Source organism: Mesoplodon densirostris, chromosome 3, assembly GCF_025265405.1.
Source record: "Mesoplodon densirostris isolate mMesDen1 chromosome 3, mMesDen1 primary haplotype, whole genome shotgun sequence".
Classification (NCBI taxonomy): domain Eukaryota; kingdom Metazoa; phylum Chordata; class Mammalia; order Artiodactyla; family Ziphiidae; genus Mesoplodon; species Mesoplodon densirostris.
The window spans coordinates 123,570,176-123,584,751 of NC_082663.1; the positions used below are offsets into that span (position 1 = coordinate 123,570,176).

The 14,576-nt window shown below is 40.5% G+C and overlaps 1 protein-coding gene across 1 annotated transcript in view; it reads left to right on the forward strand.

The window, feature by feature from the left end:
- Positions 1 to 470: 470 nt before the first annotated feature.
- KCTD16 (potassium channel tetramerization domain containing 16) overlaps positions 471 to 14,576 on the forward strand; it is a 298,172-nt gene continuing 284,066 nt past the window's right edge. Inside the window, exons 1-2 of the mRNA XM_060093567.1 lie at positions 471 to 1,175; positions 1,546 to 2,692. Coding sequence (XP_059949550.1) covers positions 1,861 to 2,692 — 832 coding nt within the window. The 5' untranslated portion in view covers positions 471 to 1,175; positions 1,546 to 1,860. The remainder of the gene's footprint in view (positions 1,176 to 1,545; positions 2,693 to 14,576) is intronic.

Below are 14,576 nucleotides of genomic sequence, written 5' to 3' on the forward strand. Positions count from 1 at the left end.
TGGGTGTGCTTTTCTTCCTTCCTTCCCTCCTTCCTTCCTTCCTTTCTTTTTTAAAAAATTTTTATATAAACAAGCTTTAGAGGGGCAATTTGCCCTTCCGCAGAAATTCAGTGTACGTGCGACGGACATGTTTGTTGATTTTTTTAAATGAAAAACCGCTGTGTTCGTCTCACCACTGGGTTGGGGGCTTGTTTCTGGGGGATGGTAGTGGCGGTGGAGGTCTGAAAACAGGAGGAAAGGGCAAAGCAAAGGCCCTTGGAAACTCCAGACTTCCGGACAGGACGGGGAGGGGGGCGTGGCTGCGCAGCGCTGCGTCCCCGCCCCGAGCCCGGAGCGCCCAGGAGTCGCGTGCCCACGGCCGGAGCGCGGCGTACCCGCGCAGTCCTGGCGACCTGTCAGCGAGGCGGACGTGACTCGGAGCTGCCTCCGCTTTCTCCAAGCCATATTCCTTTAAGATGATGTAATAGTCATTTCCCTGGATGGTTTCTTGCCTGCACTGCTGAAACAACAGCATCCGAACTGCACTGGGAACTGTGGAACCACCCAGCTCCGCCGCCGGAGAAGCCCGAGCCCGAGCCCCCCGCCGTCATTTCGGCGCCGCGGCGGCCGAAGGCTCCCACTTGGCTGGGAACATGGGAGCCCTCTTGCCCTTGCCGGCAGGTGGGGTGGCTACCTGGGACCCTAGCAGGGCACATCTGTCTTTCTTTCTGCTTCTGGGCTTTCTGAAAAGCTTCTAAGTCCCAGTACCTCTTGCAACTCTCTTCTGTTTTAAGGATTCTTTCCAAAGGTTTGATTTTTTTTTTTTTTTTCCTGGAGAAGCTTTGGATGAATATTTTTCTCTGCTTTGCTTCTTCAATCCAACCTCTCGTCACGGTTTAACTTTTTTGTGACTTGTTTTAACTTGAGATTGGAAGTGAATATATACATATATATACACAAATATACATTTATATAAATCTTTATAGATAGATAGATAGATAGATAGATAGATACACACACACACACACATATATATGATTATTTTCTAAGAGCACATCTCTCTGGCACTTTTCATTGATACCTCTGTCCTTTACCTCTTTGGGATTTGACAAGCTCCAGACTCTGTGTGGTTGTGGATTCCGACTGCTTTGCAAATGGGTATTTCTGCGCAAGAACTGTTTCCAGCACTTACTAAGGTAAGTTCCGAGGCTTATTACTTTTCCTGGCCAGCCAGAAAAAAAAAATCCCCTTTTAGAAGTTGAAAATTGCATATTCCTTTTTAATGCAGAAATCAAATAGAAATGTTTTTAATACTAAATGCTGGAGACAGAGGAATATGGATAAATATGTAGACACAAAATAGCTTGAGAGAAGCTACTATTTAGTTGAAGAATGGCTGAAATCAGTAGTTCCAGGGCTGCTTATGTAAAATAATCTCTCCCTCCCTCCCTCCCTCCCTTCCTCCCTTCCTGCTTCTCTCCTTCCCTCTTCTCTCTCCAGTGGTCTCTTTTTTTCTGACTCATGCTGGGTTTGAGGAAATAATTTTCTCTCTTTTCCTTCACACAGACCTCTCACTAACTGGGGACCTGGCCTGCCTTGCCTACTGAGCTTGGGGGAAGATTGGATGCAGATGAGTTGATTATATTCCGTGAAGTAATAGCTTACCACCTGCCAGGGTTTAAACTACTTTTGCAGCATCACTTCACCTGTGGAGTCTTTGAAATTTTGCTTTCTTGGGGAAAAAACTAGGTAAGAGAAGGCCGTTTTTTAACAAGTTAGCATCCTCTCCCTCCCTTAGAAGTTGGTGCAAAAGATCAGGCTCTGACTCCATTGAACTGCACCTTCACATCAAAATAGAAGAAGAAGAAGAAGAAAGGGACAATGGCTCTGAGTGGAAACTGTAGTCGTTATTATCCTCGAGAACAAGGGGCTGCGGTTCCCAACTCCTTCCCTGAGGTTGTGGAGCTGAATGTTGGGGGTCAAGTTTATTTCACTCGTCATTCCACATTAATAAGCATCCCTCATTCCCTCCTGTGGAAAATGTTTTCCCCAAAGAGAGACACAGCTAACGATCTAGCCAAGGACTCCAAGGGAAGGTTTTTCATTGACAGAGATGGATTCTTGTTCCGTTATATTCTGGACTATCTCAGGGACAGGCAGGTGGTCCTGCCTGATCACTTTCCAGAAAGGGGAAGACTGAAAAGGGAAGCTGAGTACTTCCAGCTCCCAGACTTGGTCAAACTCCTGACCCCTGATGAAATCAAGCAAAGCCCAGATGAATTCTGCCATAGTGACTTTGAAGATGCCTCCCAAGGAAGTGACACGAGAATATGCCCCCCTTCCTCGCTACTCCCTGCTGACCGCAAGTGGGGTTTTATTACTGTGGGTTACAGGGGGTCCTGCACCATGGGCAGAGAGGGGCAGGCAGATGCCAAGTTTCGGAGAGTTCCCCGGATTTTGGTTTGTGGAAGGATTTCCTTGGCAAAGGAGGTCTTTGGAGAAACTTTGAATGAGAGCAGAGACCCTGACAGAGCCCCAGAAAGATACACCTCCAGATTTTATCTCAAATTCAGGCATCTGGAAAGGGCTTTTGATATGTTGTCAGAATGTGGATTCCACATGGTGGCCTGTAACTCCTCAGTGACAGCATCTTTCGTCAACCAATACACAGATGACAAGATCTGGTCAAGTTACACTGAGTACGTCTTCTATCGTAAGTACCACGGGTTCTTTTTGTTTTTTCATGTGTATGGATCCTCTTAACAGAAATATATGTCTGCATGTTCAGTCTATGTCTGAGGAATACTAGTTTGGTTCTTTTTTTTAACCCTTGAGGTACAGCTAGAAGATTAGAGGTTATAGTCAGCTTTCATGTCTTACCTAAGACAACGTTTGTTTTTCCAGTCACAGGATATTTATAAAATATTTATTTTATAATATTTATATAAATATTTATTTAAATATTTAAAAATATTTAAATATTTAAAGAATCACAGAATATTTAAAGGCCTCAAAAATCACAAGATGCAAATGATATTGGTATAGGTAATATGTGGAATGAAAACAGGCATGTATGTCTCTGTCAGATATTGAATTGTGAACATAAGAACATTAGAATTTAGCTGTTGGTCCACAGGAGGTTGATAGACTCAGAGTGGCTGAAGTGCTGCTCTCTATTCTTTTATCTAACTTTGGGGTCTCTTAAGCTGGTTGCTGAAGACTGGCTTTCATGGGGGCGTTGAAAACACAAATGGATGTTGCACTGAATGACTTGATCTTGGCTAGATGGCAGCATAGACTGACGAAAGACCCCCTTCCCCCCCACCCCAAGTCTGAAATTTGCTTTTCTAGGCTTTACAGTTTTGTGATTTGATTCCTTAGCAATTTGTACTGAGATATGAGTTGCAGTGCAGACTTAATTAAGTTGAGCTTCATTTAGGAGTCATCTAAAAGGAATGAATCCTTGAGAATTGTCAGTCACATGCAGTCATCTTCAGATAGCTGAGGTGATGGAATCACTGACATAAAAGGAAACCAGAAGGGAAAAAAGAAAGGAAACAATTGTACCTTTAAATTGTGCCTTTAAAGTAAGAGTTTGTTAGAGGTCAGTCCATTTGTTTAAATGACTGTACAGAATGCCTTGTTTTAAGAAATGGCATTATTCTAAATATAAGCCATTGATCTCCGAAAGGAGAACAATCAATCAATCTGTAAAGTTTAGTGCTTGATGAACTGCTGATTTTCAACAGGTCTGGGAGTTGGGTGAAGTGAATTCCATAAGAAATATGTTTCCAGTTTTTCTCTATTCTTATTTTAAGGCAAATCCATAAATTTTGAGGATTAAAATATCTAAATGTCTTTACACATAAAGATACGACTGAATTTCCTGGACTGGTTTTTGCCTACAGTTGTGTTTATTCCTTTGGAGATGGTGCTGGGAACCTTGGTGACAAGGCCTGTGGGAAGCCGAGTTGCTCTCTACTGGGTTATCACACATTTGGTTTTTGGAAGTGAAGACAAATGGATTGTATAGAAAGAACAGCCTGTGTAGAAAAATGAAATCAGCCAGCAGTTCAGTAGCGTTCTGGAACGAGCATTATTTGGTCCAATATCCCTACCTATGGCCTTTATCTGTAATCTGTACCTTCCTCTATGGTGGAACTTAGTTGCCAGATTCTGCTTTCTTCCTTCTGGTGAATTTTCCACTAGTATAGAGATAAGGCTTTAGCTTTTTAGTTTTCTACAAAGGAGTGTGACATTATCTGTGATTCTGTAGAATAAATATCTTCTAACTTTTGGGGAAAAAAATGCATCATAGAGTTTAAATCTAGGTGTGTGATATTTACCTTGTTCTCCAATTTCTAATATTTGAAAACAGCCTCTTAAGAAGCTTCAGTCAAATAAAAGAAAACCTACCAAGCATAGCCCCTCAAAAAGACTACACTTGATTCTAATCACTTGCTCATCTAAATGATACCCAGAATCTGAGCGTATTTGCCTACTAGCTCAGTGACATTTCTGTGTTCATCAGAGATTCATCCATATAACACTATGTCCTTTTTAGATTGCTCTCAACAGACTCTGTTCTCTGATCATATAATCACTTCTTTCTTTGTTGGGTTGCTGAGAGGTTGCCAAGGTTTGCTCTCCATCACTCTATGGACAGGCTAGCACAAATGTACAGCAGCTTCATATTGCACAGCACATATACTGCATATGATATACTTGCCCTTTGTACCTAACAAACAACCAGAGCTAAGTGTTAACTCTTCCTCTGTCTTAAGATCAATAAAACTGGCTGCTGTCTTTCTAAGGTGCATGACAGCTTCCGTGCAGCTGCTTAGGCATAATTATTTAATTAGAAGCTGCCAACTGTGCCTCTATAACCAAATTCATCAAGCTGTTGTGCTCAGGTTAATGGGACAAAACTACAGGAGGTGCTCTAAAGCAGGGAGTTGCTTGTATGCAAAGATGCTCCGAGCCCTGCCAATCAACCAACTGTGAGCACCAAGCCACCGCTCTCTTTGCAGAGGGTGTGGAGCCCAAAAGCCACCACCTGCCAGCCAGATCCGAAGGGGTAGTGTGTGTCTCTGGTGAGCACCTCCCCCAACCTCAAAAAAACCAACCAACCAACCAACTAACAGAAAAGATGCTCTTTGCCGGGGAACTCAACTTCCTCCTATGTTATAAAAATATCTGTAGATAAAGACATAGATATGTAGTGACAAACTTCTTAGGTCCAAGTAATTAACTCCAAGCAATTAAGACTCTTCTAATAACCAAGGGATAATGCAGAGTCACTTTGTCTGGATCCAGATCACAGTAAAAAATGAACAGCAAGAAATTAATACATTGCATATGGTGGTTGACAGTCATGGGGAAAGACCCCTTCTTCCTCTGTTTGCCTAATTTTCTTCCAGATTTTCCAAGGGGAAATTGGGAAATCTGTCAGTTATTAACAGGTTAGATTCTTGCCTCATTCAGTCTTCATGTGGACCTAGAATTGATGGTCAACATCAGGCAGTTTTGACTGAGTGTTTCGTTATTGCAGAACTACAAACAATTAAAGTCAACCCATGTTTGTGTGTGTTCAAAAGGGCAGCAAGAAAGGTGTTTGTCTACATTGCTTACACACCAAAATATGTGAGATACTGTGGATTATGATTCACTTATCAGAAACTGAAAAAATGTGAGTGATATAGGAAGTAAAGAAATGTGTCCTAGGATTGCCTCACAAAGTATTTTAATTAAAAAAAAACGAGAAGGTACTTTTCCACCTTTCTCACCCAACTAGGTAAATAATTACCTCTGTTTTCTCTCCAAGTGTTATATGGAAGGCAATATCATAAACATCAGAGGATGCCTTCTTGATTTATCTCTAGATGAAATGAGATCTAAGTAATTTGGAAACGAGAAGTCCTGATATTGAACTCAATAGCCGTTCACACCACTTAGGAACAAAATCACAGGTGCGTGGAAATAAATGAACCTCTTATTAGCCCTCTTCCAGTGCCCTAGGGAAGCTTGCTCTTGGTTGGAGAAAATTAAGTACATTTCCTTAATCCTACTCATGAGTGAGTTACTTCAGACAAATGCCTGAAACCATTCAGATTCAAAGGCATTTGCCTCTAATAGAACTGTGATAACATGACCACAAATAGGGAGTTTAATTCATAGGATCCAAAAACATAAAGTATGAGTTCTGTGAATTACGGAGACACCAATTCATTGCCTTTTCAACAGATTACTGCTTGTACATTTTAACCTTTTTTCTCTTTACTTGGTTTTCTTAAATTTAAAGGGTTGTTTCCACACAAGTTTCTAAATTGCTTTATATGCACAGTATATATCTTCAGGGTGGTTGATTGAGATGGAGTGTTGGAGAAAAGTAGATCAGGAAATGATTTCTTTTTTTTTTTTTTTTTTTTTTTTTTTGCGGTACGCGGGCCTCTCACTGCCGTGGCCTCTCCCGTTGCGGAGCACAGGCTCCGGACGTGCAGGCTCAGCGGCCATGGCTCACGGGCCCAGCCGCTCCGCGGCATGTGGGATCTTCCCGGACTGGGGCACGAACCCGTGTTCCCTGCATCGGCAGGCGGACTCTCAACCACTGAGCCACCAGGGAAGCCCAGGAAATGATTTCTCACTTAGAATTCAGCTGCATGACCTTGTATTGGGAAGAAATGGTGGTTCTGGCCATTGTGAATAAATGACCCAGTTGATTTTAGAAGCTTCCATAAGAGGGTGTGTTTTTAAAGGAAAACAGGTGGAAAAGCATCTATCTTGAAATGATTCTAGCTCTTTTTTTCCTGTTTCCTCAAAAGTTACCAATGATAGCTTCAGTTTTTATTGTCCATGGAAATATGATGTTGGCACATTCAAAATGAAGCCACAGAACAATGAAGTCCAAACTGTGAGGGTCTGATCTTTACCACACCTGCCTCTCCTCTTTCTGTGATGTTTTTCTGTCTTTTCCATCTAAGATGTTCTCTGTTCCTCTTCCTTTAATCATTCCTGCTTTCAAGTTCTCTCGCTATGCCATAATCAAGACGTCAGTAAGAATTCTGTTCTGTCATTTTATTTAGAATATTTTCAAGGCATGGCGTTACTTTTTTCAGAGGTTTTTATACATAAACCTTTTAATAACTGTGGATCCAGTGACTTTGTATCCCAAAGGGAGTGTTCTTAAGACTTGAGCCTTCTTAATTATAATTTAAATATATAGCATAATCTAAGTATAAGGCTTCATCATGAAGTTGGTTTAGACCCTGCTTGGGCAGATATTGGTTGGTGATGATGATGATAAAAGAAAGGGGTAGTGGGTATCATTTTTTCTTATCTCTTTAAGATGCTGTTCTCCGACCGTTGGGCTCAACGTAACAGGGATATAAGCATGTTAGTAAAATATCCTATTATGCCATTTTCGCTTTCATGCCAAACAAGGTATATTACCTGAGCCCAGTTCCTTGTAGGAGATGACTTGAATTGTTTCTTCCTAGGTCTCTGGCATCCTGAATGAATTTGGCAGCAAGAGAAGTGTCAGTATGTAGGCAGAAAGGGGGAGATCTCTGTGATTGCCCCCAAGTACCTCAATATATTAAAAACGTATGTAGGGCTTCCCTGGTGGTGCAGTGGTTGAGAGTCCACCTGCCGATGGAGGGGACACAGGTTCGTGCCCCGGTCTGGGAAGATCCCACATGCCGCAGAGCAGCTGGGCCCGTGAGCCATGGCCGCTGAGCCTGCGCGTCCGGAGCCTGTGCTCCACAACGGGAGAGGCCACAACAGTGAGAGGCCCGCATACCGCAAAAAAAAAAAAAAAAAAAAAAAGTATGTATACAATTGGAAAGAGAAGACCAAATGATTTTGATAGCCTAAGGAGGTTTAGATCTTACCAAAGGAATTAGAGATAGAAATAGCTGAGAATGTGCCACACAGAGCTCCATTTGGAACACCTCCAAACACAAACCATGGAGAGGAGTGACTGGGCATAGAAGAGAGTGCCAGTCCGATGCACAGAAAACAGTTCTTCAGAAATGTAGAGGTGATGCTCAGTCTCTGCATCATAGCTGACTATTGCTCTTTTTCTTTGGTCTTTGCTCTAGCTTTCCTCAAATACTGCGTTTCTTGGCAACTCAGCTAAAACATGTTAGTATGGAAATTTTCAAACACATCCAAATGTAGAGAAACCCAGCTCCAAAAATTACAGTGATCATTACAAAACTAATCTTGGTTCATATATATTCCTACCTACTTTCTCCTCTGTCTGCACTGGATTCTTTTGAAACAAATTTTAGAAGTCAGTCATTTCATTCATCCACAAACACTATACTATATGTTTCTAAAATAAAATGAATTTTAAGATACGTAACAATACCATTATCACATACAAAATTAATAATTCTTGAATATCTTCTAATATCTAGTTGGTGTTCAAACTTCCTTGATTTTCTCACAATATTTTTTTTTTTTTTTTTTCTTTTTGCGGTATGCGGGCCTCTCACTGTTGTGGCCTCTCCCGTTGCGGAGCACAGGCTCCGGATGTGCAGGCCCAGCGGCCATGGCTCACGGGCCCAGCCGCTCCACGGCATATGGGACCCTCCCAGACCGGGGCACGAACCCGCATCCCCTGCATCGGCAGGCGGACTCTCAACCACTGCGCCACCAGGGAGGCCCTCACAATATTTTTTTAAAGTTGTCAAACTCTTGTTTGAATCAAGAGTCAAATGAGGTCCATCCATTATCTTTTATTGCTATTTATTTTCTCTTTCAAAATTAGAAAAATATTGCATATGGCATATATGACAAAGTGGCAAAAATATTAAATCTCTTTTAATTTCTCCCTCCCTCCCTCCTTTTCCCTTGCTCCCTTTTTCTCTCACTCCCTCTTTCTTTCTTTTCTTTTTCAATCTATTTGTTTGAAGAAACCAAGTTATTTGTCATGGCGAATGTCTGGCACTCCGGGGTTTCGCTCATCCATCTCTGTGATCTCTGTGATGTTTTTGACACATTTTTTTTCTTACCCCTGTATTTTCTGTAAATTTGTTCAAGCTAAACACCAGATTCTAAGGCTTGATCAGATTCAGGTTCAGAATTTCTTGCAAGAAATCTTCACAAGCGTTGGCAGGTCCATTTTTAATTTGCTTTGACAGATTGAAATGCTATCTGCTTTGGAGGCAAGGGAGGGACCTCTCCTTATTGTTAGTTTTTCTTTTTTTTTAAATAAAATTTTCCATTAAAAAATTTATTTGTTTTATTTATTTATTTTTGGCTGTGTTGGGGTCTTTGTTGCCGCTTGTGGGCTTTCTCTAGTTGCGGCGACTGGGGGCTACTCTTTCTTGCAGTGCGCGGGCTTCTCATTGCAGTGGCTTCTCTTGTTGCAGAGCACGGGCACTAGGTGCACAGGCTTCAGTAGTTGTGGTGCGTAGGCTCAGTAGTTGTGGCTCGCAGGCTCTAGAGCACAGGCTCAGTAGTTGTGGCACATGGGCTTAGTTGTTCCACGGCATGTGGGATCTTCCCGGATCATGGCTCGAACCCGTGTCCCCTGCATTGGCAGGCGGATTCTTAACCACTGCGCCACCAAGGAAGCCGTGTTAGTTTTTTCATGATCATCATATGGACAAATAACAATTGGGATCTGTTCTCTCCATTGTTCAAGTTGATTCTGACGACACAGCAGGCAATAAAAGAGGCTCCAGTTTTTCCTTCTAGTCATCCAACAACTATCTAGTATTCCACTGCTGTTCTTGTCATTAGGCCGGGCTACCATCAGGGGTGCAGTGAACCTACCAAGATGTGCACTGGCTCCTGTTGACCGGGAGGAAGAATCATTCTGAGTGGGAAAGTTTGCCTCCTGGCTATTCTAATTTTGTATTCTGGGATTCTTTCAACTGTGCGGAAGCTCCACTGAACTCATCGTGTACGTTCTCAAACCTCTTCTCTCCTTGTGTTCCTTATCTCAGTAAATAGATTCATCAGTTGCCCAGTTCCCCAGGGAAGAATAAAACCTGAGTGGCTCTTCTTTCTCCCTAACCATTTCTCCAGTCTCCAAGTCCTATTGGTTCTTTTCCTTCATCCATCTTGAATCCATCCATTTCTTCCCGTCTCCACTGATGCTACCCAGCCCACTGGCATTGCTTTTCTAGATTATTGCAAAGAAACTGAAACTGTCCTTCCCACCCATACCTGGTGTTGTCCCCTTTGGGTCTCCTCTTCCTGCTGCAAAAATGGTGAGATTTCTAAAATGTGAGCCTGACCATGTCACTCCTTAACGTGAATCACAGCTCTTGGTGGAATGACCTCTGCTTCTGTCCTTAGCCTCTTCTGTTGCCCTCCCACCCGTTACATTTTTAACCTCAGCTCTACCCCATTTCTTTTAGCTCTTCAATGCTGTTATACACTTGCTTCTTCAGTTTTGTACATAATGTTCCCTGTGCCTGGAACTGTGCCTTCACCTGCTTTGATTACATACTTCAGGTCCCAATCTAGAGGTTCCTTTTATGGGAAGCCTTTCTAGCCCACCATATCTAGATTAGGCGCCTCTTATCTTTGCTCCGTAGGATCCTATTTTCCATTACTGTGGTGCAAATAATACTGTATTATACTTTCTTATTTAACTGTTTCTGTAACATTAGACTGCAAGCTCTGTGAAGGTAGGAACTGTGTCGGTCACTTTCATCATGATATACCTGGCACAGAACCTGGCAAAAATGTAGGCACTCCATAAATATTTCTCAAAAAAGGAAACTAAATGCCCACTGCAGACTTTTGTTTTGGTCTTAGGTGCCAGTGTCTTGCATATACCATTACATTATCTCTTAACAGAACTGGAGAGCAATGATAGTGTGATTGCTCTGGTGTGACTGGTAATAATGATGGCATTTCCTAACTTCCACTGAGTTCTTCAGGTGCTGGGCTAAGCACTTTAATTTTTATTTTTTGAATTTTATTTAATTTATTTTTTTATACAGCAGGTTCTTTTTAGTTATCCATTTTATACACATCAGTGTATACATGTCAATCCCAATCTCCCAATTCATACCCCCTCCCCAGCCACTTTCCCCTCTTGGTGTCCATACGTTTGTTCTCTACATCTGTGTCTCAATTTCTGCCCTACAAACCGGTTCATCTGTACCATTTTGCTAGGTTCCACATATATGCATTAATATATATTTGTTTTTCTCTTTCTGACTTACTTCACTCGGTATGACAGTCTCTAGATCCAGCCACATCTCTACAAATGACACAATTTCGTTCCTTTTTATGGCTGAGGAATATTCCATTGTATATATGTTCCACACCTTCTTTATCCATTCATCTGTTGATGGACATTTAGGTTGCTTCCATGACCTGGCTATTGTAAATAGTGCTGCAGTGAACATTGGGGTGCATGTGTCTTTTTGAATTATGGTTTTCTCTGGGTATATGCCCAGTAGTGGGATTGCTGGGTCATATGGTAATTCTATTTTTAGTTTTTTAAGGAATCTCCATACTGATCTCCAGAGTGGCTGTATCAATTTACATTCCCACCAACAGTGCAAGAGGGTTGCCTTTTCTCCACACCCTCTCCAGCATTTGTTGTTTGTAGATTTTCTGATGATGCCTATTCTGACTGGTGTGAGGTGATACCTCATTGTAGTTTTGATTTGCATTTCTCTAATAATTAGTGATGTTCAGTAGCTTTTCATGTGCTTCTTGGCCATCTGTATGTCTTCTCTGGAGAAATGTTTATTTAAGTCTTCTGCCCATTTTTGGATTGGGTTCTTTGTTTTTTTAATATTGAGCTGCATGAGCTGTGTATATATTTTGGAAATTAATCCTTTGTCTGTTGATTCGTTTGCAAATATTTTCTCCCATTCTGAGGGTTGTCTTTTCATCTTGTTTGTAGTTTTCTTTGCTTTACAAAGCTTTTAAGTTTCATTAGGTCCCATTTGTTTATTCTTGTTTTTATTTCCATTACTCTAGGAGGTGGATCAAAAAAGATCTTGCTGTGATTTATGTCAAAGAGTGTTCTTCCTCCATATTCCTCTAAGAGTTTTATAATGTCTGCTCTTACATTTAGGTCTCTAATGCATTTGGAGTTTATTTTTTTGTATGGTGATAAGGAGTGTTCTAATTTCATTCTTTTACATGTGGCTGTCCAGTTTTCCCAGCACCACTAATTGAAGAGACTGTCTTTTCTCCATTGTATATACTTGCCTCCTTTGTCATAGATTAGTTGACCATAGGTGCATGGGTTTATCTGTGGGCTTTCTATCCTGTTCCATTGATCTATATTTCTGTTTTTGTGCCAGTACCATATTGTCTTGATTACTGTAGCTTTGTAGTATAGTCTGAAGTCAGGGAGCCTGATTTCTCCAGCTCAGTTTTTTTCCCTCAAGACTGCTTTGGCTATTTGGGTCTTTTGTGTCTCCATACAAATTTTAAGATTTTTTGTTCTAGTTCTGTAAAAAATGCCATTGGTAATTTGATAGGGATTGCATTGAATCTGTAGATTGCTTTGGGTAGTATAGTCATTTTCACAATATTTTTTCTTCCAATCCAAGAAAATGGTATATCTCTCCATCTGTTTATGTCATCTTTGATTTCTTTCATCAGTGTCTTATAGTTTTCTGAGTGCAGGTATTTTACCTCCTTATGCAGGTTTATTCCTAGGTATTTTATTCTTTTTGTTGCAATGGTAAATGGGAGTGTTTCCTTAATTTCTCTTTCTGATCTTTCTTTGTTAGTGTATAGGAATGCAAAAGACTTCTGTGCATTAATTTTGTACCCTGCAACTTTACCAAATTCATTGATTAGCTCTAGTAGTTTTCTGGTGGCATCTTTAGGATTCTCTATGTATAGTATCATGTCATCTGAAAACAGTGACAGTTTTACTTCTTCTTTTCCAATTTGTTTTCCTTTTATTTCTCTTTCTTCTCTGTTTGCCGTGGCTAGGACTTCCAAAACTATGTTGAATGACAGTGGTGAGAGTGGATATCCTTGTCTTGTTCCTGATCTTAGAGGAAATGGTTTCAATTTTTCACCATTGAGAATGATGTTTGCTGTGGGTTTGTTGTATATGGCCTTTATTATGTTGAGGTAGGTTCCCTCTCTGGCCACTTTCTGGAGAGTTTTTGTCATAAATGGGTGTTGAATTTTTTCAAAAGCTTTTTCTGCATTTATTGAGATGATCATATGGTTTTTCTTCTTCAATTTGTTAGTATGGTATATCACATTGTTTGATTTGCATATATTGACGAATCCTTGCATCCCTGGGATAAATTCCACTTTATCGTGGTGTATGATCCTTTTAATGTGTTGTTGGATTCTGTTTGCTAGTATTTTGTTGAGGATTTTTGCATCTATATTCATCAGTGATATTGGTCTGTAATTTTCTTTTTTTTAGTATCTCTTTCTGGTTTTTGTATCAGGGTGATGGTGGCCTTGTAGAATGAGTTTGGGAGTGTTCCTTCTTCTGCAATTTTTTGGAAGAGTGAGAAGGATGGGTGTTAACTCTTCTCTAAATGTTTGATAGAATTCGCCTGTGAAGCCATCTGGTCCTGGACTTCTGTTGGTTGGAAGATTTTTAATCACAGTTTCAATTTCATTACTTGTGATTGGTCTGTTCATATTTTCTGTTTCTTCCTGGTTCAGTCATGGAAGGTTATACCTTTCTAAGAATTTGTCCATTTTTCCAGGTTGTCCATTTTATTGGCATAGAGTTGCTTGTAGTAGTCTCTTATGATGCTTTGTATTTCTGCAGTGTCTGTTGTAACTTCTTTTTCATTTCTAATTTTATTGATTTGAGTCCTCTCCCTCTTTTTCTTGATGAGTCTGACTAATGGTTTATCAATTTCGTTTATCATCTCAAAGAACCGGCTTTTAGTTTTATTGATCTTTGCTACTGTTTTCTTTGTTTCTATTTCATTTATTTCTGCTCTGATCTTTATGATTTCTTTCCTTCTGCTGACTTTAGGTTTTATTTGTTCTCCTTTCTCTAGTTCCTTTAGGTGTAAAGTTAGATTGTTATTTGAGATCTTTCTTGTTTCTTGAGGTAGCCTTGTATTGCTATAAACTTCCCTCTTAGAACTGCTTTTGCTGCATCCCATAGGTTTTGGGTCATTGTGTCTCCATTGTCATTTGTTTCTAGGTATTTTTTTATTTCCTCTTTGATTTCTTCAGTGATCTCTTGGTTATTTAGTAACATATTGTTTAGCCTTCATGTGTTTGTGTTTTTTATGTTTTTTCCCCTGTAATTGATTTCTAATCTCATAGCGTTGTGGTCAGAAAAGATGATTGATATGATTTCAATTTTCTTAAATTTACCAAGGCTTGATTTGTGACCCAAGATGTGATCTGTCTTGGAGAATGTTATGTGTACACTTGAGAAGAAAGAGTAATCTGCTGTTTTTGGATGGAATGTCCTATAAATATCAATTAAATCTGTCTGGTCTCTTGTGTCATTTAAAGCTTGTGTTTCCTTATTAATTTTCTGTCTGGATGATCTGTCCATAGGTGTAAGTGAGGTGTTAAAGTCCCCCTTTATTATTGTGTTAGTGTTGATTTCCTCTTTTATAGCTGTTAGCAGTTGCCTTATGTATTGAGGTGCCCCTATGTTGGGT